The 15837-nt window shown below is 50.1% G+C and overlaps 1 protein-coding gene across 2 annotated transcripts in view; it reads left to right on the top strand.

Annotated features, from left to right (window-relative positions):
- Positions 1-15837, top strand: part of AFMID (arylformamidase) — a 78468-nt gene that overhangs the window by 44058 nt on the left and 18573 nt on the right. For both annotated transcript variants that reach the window (XM_068262281.1, XM_068262280.1), the window contains 3 exons: positions 4657-4747; positions 7703-7807; positions 13325-13373. In XM_068262281.1, the coding sequence (XP_068118382.1) occupies positions 4657-4747; positions 7703-7807; positions 13325-13373 (245 nt within the window). The remainder of the gene's footprint in view (positions 1-4656; positions 4748-7702; positions 7808-13324; positions 13374-15837) is intronic.

The following is a 15837-nucleotide window of genomic DNA, read 5'->3' as shown; positions in this document are numbered from 1 at the left end:
TGAAACTTGGCTAAGGGGGGCTGATAATGACTGCCTCTGCCGGGAATCTCGCATGTGCACAGCGGAGCCAGATAACCTAGACTCCTGACCAGCAATCAGCCCGAGCGCAGTGTTGCCCCATGTTTAGTGACAGGTGCCCCCACTCACCGTGATGGTCAGCTCCCCTCCATCCCCCCCCCCCCCCCCCCCCCGGCCGCCCCTGCTGCCTATCAAGTAATAGGCGGTGTGCCAGCAGCCAGCATCAGACCTCCGATCAGCCAGCGACCAGTGAGTGGGAGCACATGGTACCCGTGGATACCGCGCTGCATATGCGGAAGTGATGTCACTTCCACATATCAGCAGTGTGGTGTCCACGAGGTCCCAGCACCCGCTGGTCACCGGCTGATCGAAGGTTTGACGCTGGCTGCTGCCACACTGCCTATTACATGATTGGGGGTGGAGGCTGCCCCATTTTGCCCCATGTGCGGGCGCCCATGGATGTGGTTCTGGATTCCGCATCCACAGCTACCAAATGAAACTTTGTGTTTTGAATGCATGTTATTGTGTTGTTCTTGTTTCTTCATTTTGATGAGTGTCGGCTGGGTTTATTCAGTAACCATAGGTTTTTTTTTTTTTTTTTTTTTTTAATGCTGAGTTTTTGATATCCTCAGTATTGGATAAAAAGTCACTAGGTGTTCTACACAGCACAAAAATAAATGACACCGGACAGTCACTCAAAGCTTTTCAGGTTAAAGTGTACTTCAATGTTCCCCAGCCCTGTCCTCAAGGCCCACCAACAGTGCATGTTTTGTGGAAATCCACACAGGTAGTTAATCAGCTCTGCTGAGACACTAATTACCTCACCTGTGCATGTGTGTGGTTTCCTGCAAAACATGCACTGTTGGTGGGCCTTGAGGACAGGGCTGGGGAACACTGGGTCACAAAAAATGCCCATAGGAGGTACTTACCTGAGGAGAGGAAAGCCTCTGGAGCCTACAGAGTTTTTTCTCATCCTCCTCCGTAGGCTCGTTCCAGCGCCTGAACCACCAAAAAGAGCTTGTGGACAGCTGGCACAGGTGTACCAGCACCACCCGCTCAGCTTTCTTTGGAAAAAGCCATCCCAGATCAGGTCTGCGCCAATGTGCTGGCGTGAGCCCTCTGTGCAGCGACACGGATTTTCATGTTACTTTTCACATTAGACAAATCGTTCCAGTGTGTTACATTGTAACACTTCTGGGAGCTTTTAATCGTCCAGCGCAAGCGTTTCACCGTCAGGTGAATTAGAACCAGCACCGCTGGTCAGTGTCAAACCGCAACTTCCCGACGGGTTCATGTATGCATTAGTGTGAAAGAGCCCTTAGGGCAGGGGTCAGGAACCTTTTTGGCTGGGAGAGCCATAAACGCCACATATTTTAAAATGTAATTCTGTGAGAGCCATACAATACGTTTCAAACTGGGGCAGTGCGCATGCGCAGCAGAGGGCTCATGTCCCTGTTGCCATGGTGATGTGTATACAGTTGATCCGCCAGGCAGAGGAAGTGTCAGACACTTATTCAGCTTCTCTTGGGTTTCAGCAACATCAGCAATTTCCCCCGAGAGCCAGACAGGTGACATACCGACTAACAGCTTGTACAATTAGCCAGCTGACTTGGGGGTTGATTCACTTTGTAGGACGAGATCCCCGCACTTTGGCCCAATTGGCTGCCTGTCAAGTAACATCTTTCAAATATTAGGTAGCGCTCCACTTCAGGTATTAGATGAAAAATAACTGGATGCCCCTTAAGGGACCGCACTCACCCGTCCAAGATGACCACTATGAGACTGGTCAAAGTAGGTTCTGGTATGATCCTTACTCGAACTCTCCTACTGTCAGGTGTCCGTCACTTCAGATGGATGGTCCTCTTTTCCAGACAAGTATTGCAGGACCTGATGAGTCACACGCGGAGTGACGAAAAGCGTAGGGTGGAGCCGGAGGACAACCAGGAAGAACGCTAGGACGCGAGAGCGGGCAGCTAGGCGGCGGAGGAACGACGCAATCTTCAGGCCTACCCGGGAGGCACGGGGGAGAGCCCGTTATTACTCTAAACGCTGCAATACTTGTATCCTTGTGAGTATTTTTTTAACACAATAAATTTGTTAACTTTTACGGAGTTACGCTATGGGATCTCATTTACACTTATGAGATACACTGAGGAACTTCAATCTGCAAGGGAGAAAGTCTGGAAAAGAGGACCATCCATCTGAAGTGACGGACACCTGACAGCAGGAGAGTTCGAGTAAGGATCATACCAGAACCTACTTTGACCAGTCTCATAGTGGTCATCTTGGACGGGTGAGTGCGGTCCCTTAAAGAGGAACTCCAGTAAAAATAATTTAATTAAAAAAGTGCTTCATTTTTACCATAATTATGTATAAATGATTTAGTCAGTGTTTGCTCATTGTAAAATCTTTCCTCTCCCGATTTACATTCTGACATTTATTACATGGTGACATTGTTACTGTGGGCAGGTTATGTAGCTGCTCCTAGCTGTTTTGGCTGTTAGACAGCTGTAAACAGCTAATTCCTTTCTGTGAACATTGTTACATTGTGGCAGTTTGCCCAGAGTACCGCGGTACTCAGAGCCTCTTGTGGGAGGGTTTTCATCACAAAATCAGTCACACAGCGCCCCCTGATGGTCTGTTTGTGAAAAGCATCATTTTTCTCATGTAAAAGGGGGTATCAGCTACTGATTGGGATAAAGTTCAATTCTAGGTTGGAGTTTCTCTTTAAGGGGCATCCAGTTATTTTTCATCTAATACCTGAAGTGGAGCGCTACCTAATATTTGAAAGTTGTGAAGAAGGGCTTGGCTTTACCTGATTAGAGGCGCAGACACACGAGAACTTTTTTCTATTAATACAATTTATCCCACTAGAAGGGAATTGGACTATATTGACATTGACTTTGCAGCGCCGTTTAAGATATATACGTGTCAAGTGACATGCAGTCTATTGGTCCAATCAAAGTGCAGGGATCTCGTCCTACAAAGTCACTGGACCTGACAAGGTCCAGGGTGGGACAATTGGAGTGGCCGTTAGTTTTGGGGGAGGAGCGAGTAAGTTAGCAGTGCACGTTGCAGCAGTAGTGTGCCTACTTTGAAAACGTTACTTGCACTACCACACTGAGCTGTGCTGCTTGAGCAGGGTAGCTTAGTGAATCCACCCCTAACTGTGAGCCAGATGCAGCCATCAAAAGAGCCACATCTGGCCCCCGAGCCATAGGTTCCCTACCTTAGAGGCCTTAGAGCCTTTTCATGATCCAGAGTCTTCCCTCTCCTGTGGTGTGGATCCATTTCTTCTTCCCTTGAGGACGGTTTTACACTTGAGGTGTGCATTTGTGGTGCGATGCACAATTGCACCACCACAACGCACAAAATCACAAACATATGGGCGTGCAGCAGCGTGTGCTGGCAGGGTCATATGCATAGTGCCATTTTTCCTGCACGCCCCTGGCCGCCCTTCAACCAGCGATGTACTCTCTGTTGCGAGCATTACTGTAGTATTGCTACTGGAGTACCGCAGTCATGCTATGAGCTGCGTGTGCGCGGTAATATTAACCCACGCTGTGTATACGCGGTTTTACCATAAGTTAATGAATCAAGCTCTATGTCACGTCACCACATGTATACTTTAACCACTTCACCCCAAGGCGTTTTTTACCCTAACGGACAAGAGCGATTTTCCCCTTTCAGTGCTCATCCCTTTCATTTGCCAATAGCTTAATCCCCACTAATCACAATGAAATGATCTATATCTTGTTTTTTTCACAACCAATTGGGCTTTTTGGGGTTGATATTTGTTTTCAGTAATTACTTTGTTTTCTATGCATTTTAAAGAGAAAAACTAGAAAAAAATTAAAAAATACACTTTCTGCAATTTCATCCCCTATAGCAGCCTTTCTCTACCTTTTTACCCTGGAGGAACCCTGTAAATAACTTTTGGATCTCAAGGAACCCCTGCAAACAATTTTTTGGTCTCGAGGAACCCCTGCACTTATTTTGCAGGAGGCGTGGTCATTAAAAATAGATGAGGTTGTTTATTTCACTACCCCTATTACACTGTCACTCATTATACTGTCTCCTGACCCCCCAATTTAGTGCTTCTTGTTACAGAACCACCCATATAATGTGCTCTATTATACTTCCCCCATGATGGGGTAAAATGCCAAGGAACCCCTGCAGAGTCCTCAAGGAACCCTGGTTGAGAAAGCCTGGTCTATAGTTTTAATATAAACACTGCTACTGTACATAAAACCCACACATTTTCTCTGCCTATTTGTTCTGGTTATTACAACATTTCAATGATGTCCCTAATAGAAAGTATGGTGACAATTATAGTATTTGGAAATAAAGGTGTATTTTTTCTTTGGTAGTTTTTTTTTTTCCTCACTATTTTCACGTAAACGGGAATGCACATGCACGCGTGGGAGCGCGCACGCGCACAGCGGCAGCAGCACTGTCTGACCTATAAAAACGTCCTGGAGTCGTTAAGAGGCTCTAGCAGGACGTTTTTATAAGTCAGCTTGTCATTAAGTGTTTAATGTATTCATAGTCCAGATTTTTCCCTGTTTAATACAAAATAAAGAGATCATTTATTTATTTTTTTTAAATGTTTTTGTTAAGGTGTAACTTGTGTTTCAGGAGCTGGAGCTGCAGTACTCCCCCAGCCGCTGGACGACCCGCACGGGCCTGGGTGATGCGGTAGAGGCGCACGTGCAGGCGCTCACAGAAGGTAACATATGGCCAGAGCTGAATATTAGGGATGAGGGAACGAGAATACAAGGTCTGATCTTGTGGGGAATTGGGCCTTTCTCGATTCTTCCCGCAAGAAAGGCTGAGCGATTCACCTTGTGGTCGCTTTCATGCTGTACAATCGCGGGCAAAACTTGGGGGCAGTATGGTCACAAAATGGTAGCTGGAAGCGCGGAATGGGATTCTGCTGAGCAAATGATTTTCTCTTAGGATGTACAGCAAGGTAGCTGTAGTCCTCCAGCTTGTTTGCTATTGCTAGCTATACATTGCACCTAGCTGAGACATATGTCAGCTATAGGATTCATTCAGTGCAAATTTACGTAGGTTAGAACTGTGTGTGCTTACTTATAGGTTATTATAAATAACGTAAAGGTAAAGAGGCACCCATAAATAATTATATATTTAAAACAAAGTACAAGGCAAGTATAGAGGCTTACCTAATAAATGACAAACTGTAAGGTTTAAAGGATGTATTGCAATTTATTGGCGTGTTATGTGGGGCAAAGCCCACTTCTTCAGATGAGTAGGTACTATAAGAATCCAGCAAAGACCCTAGAGCCTAGGTCCCCAACCCTATCCTCAAGGCCCACCAACAGTACGTTTTGCAGAAAACCACAAACATGCACAGGTGAGGTAATTAGTGTCTCAGCAGAGCTGATTAACTACCTCTGTGGATTTCCACAAAACATGCACTGCTGGTGGGCCTTGAGGACAGGATTGGGGAACACTGAGAGCACCGGAGGCTGACCTCTCTACTGAGCGGAAGAAGTGGGCTTTGCCCTACGAAATGCGTCAGTTGTGCAATAAATCTATTGAACCTTACGATTTGTCATTTATCAGGTAAGTCTCTATACTTACTTGTATTTTGTTTATAATAAATATTTTATTTCTTTTGGGCGCCTCTTTACTGCCTGTATTATCAACCTCCAACCCTCCTTTAGAAGTTGACGGCAGCTTTCTGATGAAGGCCCTCATGTTAGAGTGCGACCAACCAGAGAGATCTGTCCAACCGAGAGGGGTCGGTTTGATCTCCCCACATGCGCAATTGGTGGTGGCTAACCTAGCAACCTGCTATTACCACGTTACTCCAATTTCCTCAGTCACAAAATGATATTGCGCTCCCGCTGCCTCTGTTTATCTTTTTCCCTGACAGTAACGGTTACCTCATCCCCCTCCCCCCCCCCCCCCCCCCCCAGTGTTATAATGGACTCCGAATAGATAATGCAGGAACCCATCCAATGAACTTCGCCAGGCCACCCCCTGCATCACCCAGTCCCATGCACGCCTCCAGGACTTCTCAAGAGCCTCTCCAACACTATGGAACTTCCTACTTCCACCCATTAGGGCTGCCCCCTCCTTCAACATCTTCAAGAAGGCCCTCAGAACTCACCTTTTCACTCTGGCCTACCACCCCTCACAATTGCTCTAAACCCCTAGCTGAACTCTGGTTCCCTACCTTTCATGTCACCTCACCTCCATTACTGTGCACCCATGCTATGCATCTGAGTGAACTCAACTTGCCTAATCTCCATGCTCCCCTCTAGTGTTGTCCGGATCATGAACGATTCGGATCTTTGATCCAAATCTATTTTGTGAGTCGAATCATCATCCGAATCATCAAAATGAGTGATTTGGATCGGAAAAGGGGCGGGGCCAGGAGCGACACGCCCCCCCTCTCAGCAGACAGCGGGGTCCTGGAAGCAGCAGAGCAGAGATGGATCGCTCTGTTGGAGGGGAGCCAGCCTTGCAGGGAGACAGGTAGATGAGAGAGAGGGGACATGGGTGCCACTGCCAGATATGTGTAGAGCACACATACTGGCTATAACCTACTGCTCATTACAGGCTGTCTGTTCCGTAGTGCTGCACAGTGATCACATTGGAAGCTTTTGGCTCATCTCAGCACAGCTCAGTAACTTTGCAGGCACTGTGATTGCAGCGCAATATGATCCTCCTGCACTCGGCACTAAACAGCTGCACTTATATTCTGGGAATGCTTTCTTTCACTGTGCGACGTTTGCTTTCAAAGTATACAGATGAACATATAGGTGAAATATATGTAAAGCATAATGATTGCAGCATGTGGGTATTGTGTGCAAACATTTCTGCTCTCTGCTCGTCCCTTCTCTATCCACTCTCTGCCCTCTGTACATCTTCTACCCCCCTCCCCTTCTCTGTCCACAGCAGGGAAAGACCTGTCCTGCTATTCATTTCACCCCCGAATGCTTCGGTAGTAAAATGATCCGAGATTCGGATCAAAGATCCGGATCTTTTCAATGATCCGATTCGAATCATCCGGATCATTGAAAAGATCCGAACTTCCCATCTCTACTCCCCTCCAGTGACTGCCAAGCATTACCTTGTACTCATGCTGTGCTGCATGATCTGGTCTTTCTTGCATTCCTGTATAGTCTTATTGCTGTATGTCACCCCTAAATATTGGGCTCGATTCACAAAGCGGTGCTAACCCAGCTAGCACGCTTAAAAGACTTTAGGCGTGATAACCATTGCACCACACTGGTGAAAAGCCAGTTTAGGCGTGATAAGTTTAGATACGTTTAGATCGCGCGCAAAGTCCCACACGCAAAGCAGCGCCATTAAACACTATGCGAAGTGCACCAGACTTTGCTAGTGCAAAACTTTTGATCAGCTGTGCACTGCGGTGCTAACCCAGTTGGTGCTATAGTTATCACGCCTAAACTTATCACATCTAAACTTATTATCATGCCTAAACTGAGTTTAGGCGTGATAAAGGGCTTTTCACCAGCGTGCTAACTGTTAGCACCGCTTTGTGAATCAGGCCCCTTGTCTGTAACCTAAACTAATGTCCAGCGCTGCGTAATATGTTGGCGCTTTAAAAATACAATAAATAAATAAACTGTCATGATATGTTATCACGAGCGTATTATCCATCTGTAAAATCTGGACTGTTCTGCAGGTACCAGGAGGGCCCAGTCATTGGTGCGCACCGTACAGGATATCCAGTATGGAGACACAGACAGCGAGACGATGGACATGTACCTCCCAGCAGAGACACACACAGGTGACTCCTCCCTGGCAAGTAGGAACTATAGACCAGTGTATAGGAAACATGGTGTGAATGCCAATTGTGTTCAGGGCCGGATTTAAGCAAAGGCCTCATAGGCCATGGCCTAGGGCACCACAGGATCAAGGACAGGTTGGCAGCAGGCTATAGTAGATGGAAAGTTAAAGGTCACCTAGTTACCTATACTGAAGGGATCGAGGGTCATCAGGCTATCTATACGGAAGGGGGGAGGGTGATTTGGCTTTTTATACTAGAAGGGAGGGGTCATCAGGATACCTAAACTAGAGAGAAGGGGGGGGGGGATTAGTCATCAGGCTATCTTAATTAGAGGAGGGGGAGAATGTCATCTGGCTACCTATGCTGGAGGAAAGGGTCAACGGGCTGCCTATACTAAAGGAAGGGGGAAGCGTCATCTGGCTACCTATATATGTAGAAGCTTTCCAGAGGCGCCAATAGAATAAAAGTCACTTAAACGAGCTTAAAACCGATGGGGCAGTGGTGGGCCTATCCCATCCATGCAGACAAAGCAAACAAAGGAAGGACTGTGGCATCAACAGTCAAACAAACAACAATTTATTTATACTCCACAGTAAAAATAGGCAACGCGTTTCACGGGCTCAATCCCGCTTCATCAGGCCAATCAAAAAGGAGCATACAGCTTATCAGCATCAAAACCACACTGAGCGCCTCTGTCTGGCTACCTATATTGGAGGGAAGGAGGAGGGATCATCAGGCTACCTGTACTGGAGGAAAGGAGGAGGGGTCATATGGCTACTTATACTAGAGGAAAGGGGGGAGGGGTCATCTGGCTACCTATACTGGAGGGAAGGGGGGGAGGGGTCATCAGGCTACCTATACTGGAGGAAAGGAGGAGGGGTCGTATGGCTACCTATACTAGGGGGGGGGGGGGGTCATCAGGCTACCTATACTAGAGGGAATGGGGTCATCAGGCTACCTATACTAGAGGGGAGGGGTCATCAGGCTACCTATACTAGAGGGAAGGGGTCATCAGGCTACCTATACTAGAGGGGAGGGGTCATCAGGCTACCTATACTAGAGGGAGGAGGGGGAAGGGTTATCTGGCTACCTATACTGAAGGGGGGCGGCTGCTGATAGTGGCCTTGGGCGGTAAAAAGTACAAATCTGGCCCTGATTGTGCTTCCTGCTTATGATGCAACTGCAGAATTATTATTTATTGGATTTATATGGTGCCAACATATTACACAACGTTGGACAATAAATAGGGTTACAGCTAATGATAATAGGGATGCCAGACAATACAATAATAAGCAATAGTATACACCATGCCTGTTCATGCACTGGGGTATTGGCCCCAGTAATACAAGTTCACAATATTCTATGGGCAGGATGCATGATCAGTTGGTATAGACAAGGAGGGAGGGCCCTGCCAGAGGCTTAACGTCTAGGAGGGGTGGTGACATGATAGGAGGCGTGGCTGCATTGAGTGAGAGGTTCTCGGCAGAGAGTTAGGGCATCAGCGGGGTGAGGTAGGCCTTTTTGAAGAGGTGAGTTTTGAGGTCTTGTTTGAAGGTGTTGAGGGAAGGGGCAAACCTGATGGGCAATGGGAGAGATTTCCAAAGGTTTGGGGCGGTTCTAGTGAAGTCCTGCAGTCACGCATGGGAGTGCGGGATGCATGGGGTGGCCTTGGGGCACCCCAACCAAGAGGGGTGGGTGGAGGTTGGGGCATACAATACGATATGCTGCGTCAGGAAAACCGCAACAAAACGCAACCACAATTCAAGAATAGCCACACCTCTCAAGTACACAGGCTTTTATTGTTATTTAGGTCGCATTCACAGTGCCACGTAGCGGAGCTGCGCTATAAAGTCTTATAACGCAGCTTACTGCACTGCAATGCTAATCCTATGGGCCATTCACAGTGCGGCGCAGTGGCGGATCTAGAGGGGTGCAGCTATGGCTGGTGCCATGGGCGCCCATGCTGCATGGGCGCCATGCCTGCCCCAATGCCACCTTGCCACTGCGGACTGTCTACCCTCCCGGTGGCGCCCCTGCCCCCGATCATCTTCTCCTAGTAACAAACTTCAGATCACGCGGCAACTGCAGCGTCACAGCCCGTGCACGCTACCCGCACTGTACTTATTCCAAATGTGGAAGTGACGTCAGTGACCTATGACGTCACTTCCGCATTGTGAGCGGGTAGCGTGCACAGGCTGTGACTGCTGTTGCTGTGAGCTGAAGTATGTCACGAAGAGAAGATGATCGGGGACAGGCGGCCGGCGGCGGGGATGGCACCACCAGGAGACATAGCATTGATGTGGTCGCCGTGATCTGAGGTCTATCTCCTCCATGAGAAGAGGATCGGGGACAGGCTACGGGGCAGCACCAGCAGGAGACCTAGCACTATCTGATGGACCGGTCGCCGCGATCTGAGGTCTGTAAGAGCACCCAGCCTCTGCCAGCGCCCACCCAGCCACCAGCCTGCACCCAGCCCAGCCACCAGCCTCTGCACCCAGCCACCAGCCTCTGCACCCAGCCTGCGCCCAGCCTCTGCCAGCACCCACCCAGCCACCAGCCTGCACCCAGCCACTGCCAGCGCCCACCCTGCACCCAGCCACCAGCCTGCACCCAGCCACCAGCCTCTGCACCCAGCCTCTGCCAGCGCCCACCCAGCCACCAGCCTGCACCCAGCCACCAGCCTCTGCACCCAGCCACCAGCCTCTGCACCCAGCCTGCGCCCAGCCTCTGCCAGCACCCACCCAGCCACTGCCAGCGCCCACCCTGCACCCAGCCACCAGCCTGCACCCAGCCACCAGCCTCTGCACCCAGCCTCTGCCAGCGCCCACCCAGCCACCAGCCTGCACCCAGCCACCAGCCTCTGCACCCAGCCACCAGCCTGCACCCAGCCTCTGCCAGCGCCCACCCAGCCACCAGCCTGCACCCAGCCACCAGCCTCTGCACCCAGCCACCAGCCTGCACCCAGCCTCTGCCAGCGCCCACCCAGCCACCAGCCTGCACCCAGCCACCAGCCTCTGCCAGCGCCCACCCAGCCACCAGCCTGCACCCAGCCACCAGCCGCCAGCCTCTGCACCCAGCCACCAGCCTGCACCCAGCCTCTGCCAGCGCCCACCCAGCCACCAGCCTGCACCCAGCCCAGCCACCAGCCTGCACCCAGCCCAGCCACCAGCCTGCACCCAGCCACCAGCCATAGCCCAGCCACCAGCCTCTGCACCCAGCCACCAGCCTGCACCCAGCCTCTGCCACGCCCACCCAGCCACCAGCCTGCACCCAGCCCAGCCACCAGCCTCTGCACCCAGCCACCAGCCTCTGCACCCAGCCTCTGCCAGCACCCACCAGCCTGCACCCAGCCTCTGCCAGCGCCCACCCAGCCACCAGCCTGCACCCAGCCCAGCCACCAGCCTGCACCCAGCCCAGCCACCAGCCTGCACCCAGCCACCAGCCATAGCCCAGCCACCAGCCTCTGCACCCAGCCACCAGCCTGCACCCAGCCTCTGCCACGCCCACCCAGCCACCAGCCTGCACCCAGCCCAGCCACCAGCCTCTGCACCCAGCCACCAGCCTCTGCACCCAGCCTCTGCCAGCACCCACCAGCCTGCACCCAGCCACTGCCAGCGCCCACCCAGCCACCAGCCTGCACCCAGCCCAGCCGGCACCCAGCCACCAGCCTGCACCCAGCCCAGCCACCAGCCTGCACCCAGCCACCAGCCTGCACCCAGCCTCTGCACCCAGCCACCAGCCTGCACCCAGCCTCTGCCTGCACCCAGCCACCAGCCTCTGCACCCAGCCACCAGCCTGCACCCAGCCACCAGCCTCTGCACCCAGCCTCTGCCAGCACCCACCAGCCTGCACCCAGCCACTGCCAGCGCCCACCCAGCCACCAGCCTGCACCCAGCCCAGCCACCAGCCGGCACCCAGCCACCAGCCTGCACCCAGCCCAGCCACCAGCCTGCACCCAGCCACCAGCCTGCACCCAGCCTCTGCACCCAGCCACCAGCCTGCACCCAGCCTCTGCCAGCACCCACCCAGCCACGAGCCTGCACCCAGCCTCTGCACCCAGCCACCAGCCTGCACCCACCCAGCCTGCACCTAGCCCAGCCACCAGCCTGCACCCAGCCCAGCCACCAGCCTGCACCCAGCCCAGCCACCAGCCTGCACCCAGCCCAGCCACCAGCCTGCACCCAGCCCAGCCACCAGCCTGCACCCAGCCCAGCCACCAGCCTGCACCCAACCCAGCCACCAGCCTGCACCCAACCCAGCCACCAGCCTGCACCCAACCCAGCCACCAGCCTGCACCCAACCCAGCCACCAGCCTGCACCCAACCCAGCCACCAGCCTGCACCCAGCCCAGCCACCAGCCTGCACCCTGTCCCTGCACCCATTTTATTGGGCAGCATGTGACTACTTGATGAATTATCTGGCGGCATGTGACTACTTGATGAATTATCTGATGGCATGTGACTACTTGATGAATTATCTGATGGCATGTGACTACTTGATGAATTATCTGACGGCATGTGACTACTTGAATTATCTGGCGGCATGTAAGTACTTGATGAATTATCTGGCGGCATGTGACTACTTGATGAATTATCTGATGGCATGTGACTACTTGATGAATTATCTGATGGCATGTGACTACTTGATTATTTATCTGATGGCATGTGACCACTTGATTATTTATCTGATGGCATGTGACTACTTGATGAATTATCTGATGGCATGTGACTACTTGATGAATTATCTGACGGCATGTAACTACTTGATGAATTATCTGACGGCATGTGACTGTGATGGGTGTGTATGTTGGGGGGGCGCAATTTCAGTGTTTGCCATAGGCGCCGTACTACCCAGATACGCCTCTGGTGCGGCGTTAATGTTTCGTTGAAAAACGTTGCGTTGTGGTAACTGACTGCTTGCAGTGCGTTACCTCTAAATGCAGCCGCATTGCGACTTAAACGTCACATTAAACCGCAACGTCCCACTGTGAATATGCCCTCATACTGTTGTTATTGACTCGCCCTTTCTGTCAAATAAGCAAAGTGCTTAGAGAATATTGAAAACTAATGAAATAGATTTTTTTGGGTTGAAGCTCCTCCCTTTGCTCCTGGAGATCCAGAGCTGCGGAATGCTGTGTTGGCTCCGCCCCATTTTAATAATAAAAATGTCTCCTATATTTATACAGTGCTTCTCTCCTTTTGGACTCAAAGCGCTTCCCCACCCCAGCTTGTATCTGCCTCCAGCCCATCCTGCAGCGTCCCAACACCCCCCAAAGTCAATAGTCAGTCAAACTGCTGCATGATGTTAATAATTCAGGTTTGCATGCAGATGCAATGCAAATTGTATGCAGCTGTGACCTGGGCTATAAACGTCATCATCAGGAAGGGCGCCTGATCCAGTGCCACGCCCCCCTCATGTACATCTCGCAGCTGCATAGACTGAGTGCAGTGTTTTATGTGAGTTTTATGTGTGTGTTTTGCTGTGTTTCTGCTATTGGACTTGCTGTCTCTGTCACAGGGTTTCCCCTGCTGGTTTATATCCACGGAGGGTACTGGCAGCTTCTCAGGTAACAGATTACACCTCTGTCTGCTTCATTATAATGATGTCATTACATGGAAAATTTACTTTATTGTTAAACTGGACCTTAAAGCGGATCCGAGATGAAAAACTAACTATAACAAGTAACTTGTCTATATATCTTATGTAGTTTAGATGGGTTAAACAGCAAATCTGTCTGCATACAGCTTTAATAGAATATGATTATTTCTTCCTGTGATACAATGACAGCAGCCATGTTGTTTGTAAACATTACACAGAGGCAGGCTTATCTGCAGCATCAGCACTCAGACTGAAAAAAACCTAATCCCCCCCCTCCTCCCTCCTGCCTCTGAGATCTCTGGCTAGTAATACCTCCCCCTCCTCCTGAGCAGACTGACCTCCCATGAGCCCTTGCTACTGCCAAGGCTCTCTGAAAACCTGTGGGCGGGGCTTGTTTAGTTTATAGGGAATTAGAGTATTAAAACAAAAACAAAAAAGTATTTGGCTTGAGGAATGCCCTATAAACAATAGGAAAGGAACACAATTATGCAATGAGTAAAAGTTCATCTCGGAGCCACTTGAACTCTCGCACGAGACAGAAGGGAAACCTAGAGAAATGCACCCTGTATGTATTTAGAGAGTTTAGCCTGTCTAATTCCCCTTATCTGTGACTAATCACAAGTTGTAATTTGATCCCTCAGCTGAGTCAGCTGACTGCCACCACAGAGAGCTAATTGGTAAAGACAGGATATTAACCCTATGCCTGCTTCCATGAAAGCAGGAACTAGACACACTGCAGATTTATTGCAGGATTTGTATCAGCTGTAAGAAAGAAATATTTTTCTGTAAAGGGTGTTATGCTGTTGCTCATCTCTTAGAGCAGAGAGGAAGTTCTGAGTTCAGGTCCGCTTTAAAGAATCATTATTGCAAAGTATTGTAACATTTAAAATGCAAGTGTATGCATACCTCTAAAATGTACATTCATTTCAGAATAAAATGCACTGCAATTTACTCTTTTGTCCTATCTTGCTATTGGTAACAGTAGGCAGTAGAAGTCAAACAGATTTGACGTGTTTTGGACTAGTCCATCTCCTCATGGGTTATTCTTTGCAAAAGCACTTACTGAACAGCAGTTGCTCTCCCGATATAGTGTCCAAATGGTTAGGGAGGCTGGCTAGCATCGTAGTATGGATCCATTCCTAGAGTCTTTTTGTAAAGAATAAATGAAATACTGAGAATCCTCCATGAAGAGATGGACTAGTCCGAAACCTGTCAGATCTGTCAGAATTTAACTGCCTACTGTAAGCGACAGGAAAATAGGAAAAAAATAATTTATGGTGTATTATACTCTGGGAGAAATGTACTTTTTGAATTTACAAAATATTATAAACTACATTTTTGTAGCACCACCTTGTGGTTGGACTGGGAACGGAAGAGTAAGCAAACTACACTAGTATGGGGCTTATGGCTTGATCAGTGGGGAGGGGCGATCTAGCGATGTATGGGCAGGTCACCTAAGGGCAGGGCAGTTTCTAGGCTAAATTGCACCCAGGGTGAGGGTGTAAAAATTACGCCCCCTCCACCCCACCCCATGGTCTCGCGAACCCTTACCCCTTAGGGACAATCACACAGCCACAGATCACAAGTAGATCTGCCTACTTACTAGTGACCAGCCACTCATCCAGGAGGAAGCAGGGACCAGGAAAACACACAGGAGAAGAGAGCCTGGAAAGCCGACTCCTCCATGGACACCGCGCTTTGACAGCCTGCAGTACCGCTACAGGACACCAGGTGTCATCACGCGGAGGTGACGTGATGATGGCTTGACGCCTGACGCAGGCAGCCCAGGAGGAGTCAAGGAAGGTGATCCTGCTGGTAATCTTCTTTATTCTTCCATTTGGCTGCACCGCGTGTTACCAGCTCCCTAGCGGTTATGTCCTTCTGCCAGCACCCCCCTTCTTCTACTTGCCAATCTGCGCCCAGGGCGGTCGCTCTTCCCGCACTGCACAAGAAACAGCCCTGACTAAGAGAAAGGTCTCTCTCTGATTGAATCTGATCTAAGAGAGATTTGTTGCCTGCTTATACACCGCAGACCGATTCTCGATAGATTTGAGCATGAAATCTATCTGGAATTAGCCTAGTAAAGCTGCCTCCGCCACCTGCCTGGCCACACCTCCAAGTGTTAAATGTCGTCCCCCTCGGTGCCTGTGCTGTGTAACAATACTCCTGTACAAATTGAGGGCTTTCTGAAACCATGTCTTTTGGTTTATCAATATATTATCTACAGATGTTAGTTGACCAAAAACTGCCATGAGGGTTCCACTTACAAGCACCACCCCCGCGGTCTCTAGAGAAAAGGATAAGGCACTGGGTGCAGCAGTGACCTCTTGTGGACAAGTCTCTAATTGCGGCCTAGCTCAGGGTTAAAAACAAACTGTTTAGTAACTCTTTGACTTAGTAGCAGGGATGAGCAGAGCCATCTCCTCAGAGGC

This window comes from Hyperolius riggenbachi, chromosome 12 (genome assembly GCF_040937935.1).
Source record: "Hyperolius riggenbachi isolate aHypRig1 chromosome 12, aHypRig1.pri, whole genome shotgun sequence".
NCBI lineage: Eukaryota > Metazoa > Chordata > Amphibia > Anura > Hyperoliidae > Hyperolius > Hyperolius riggenbachi.
Note: the sequence above shows the minus strand (reverse complement) of the source record. Positions and strands in the feature narration are given on the sequence as shown.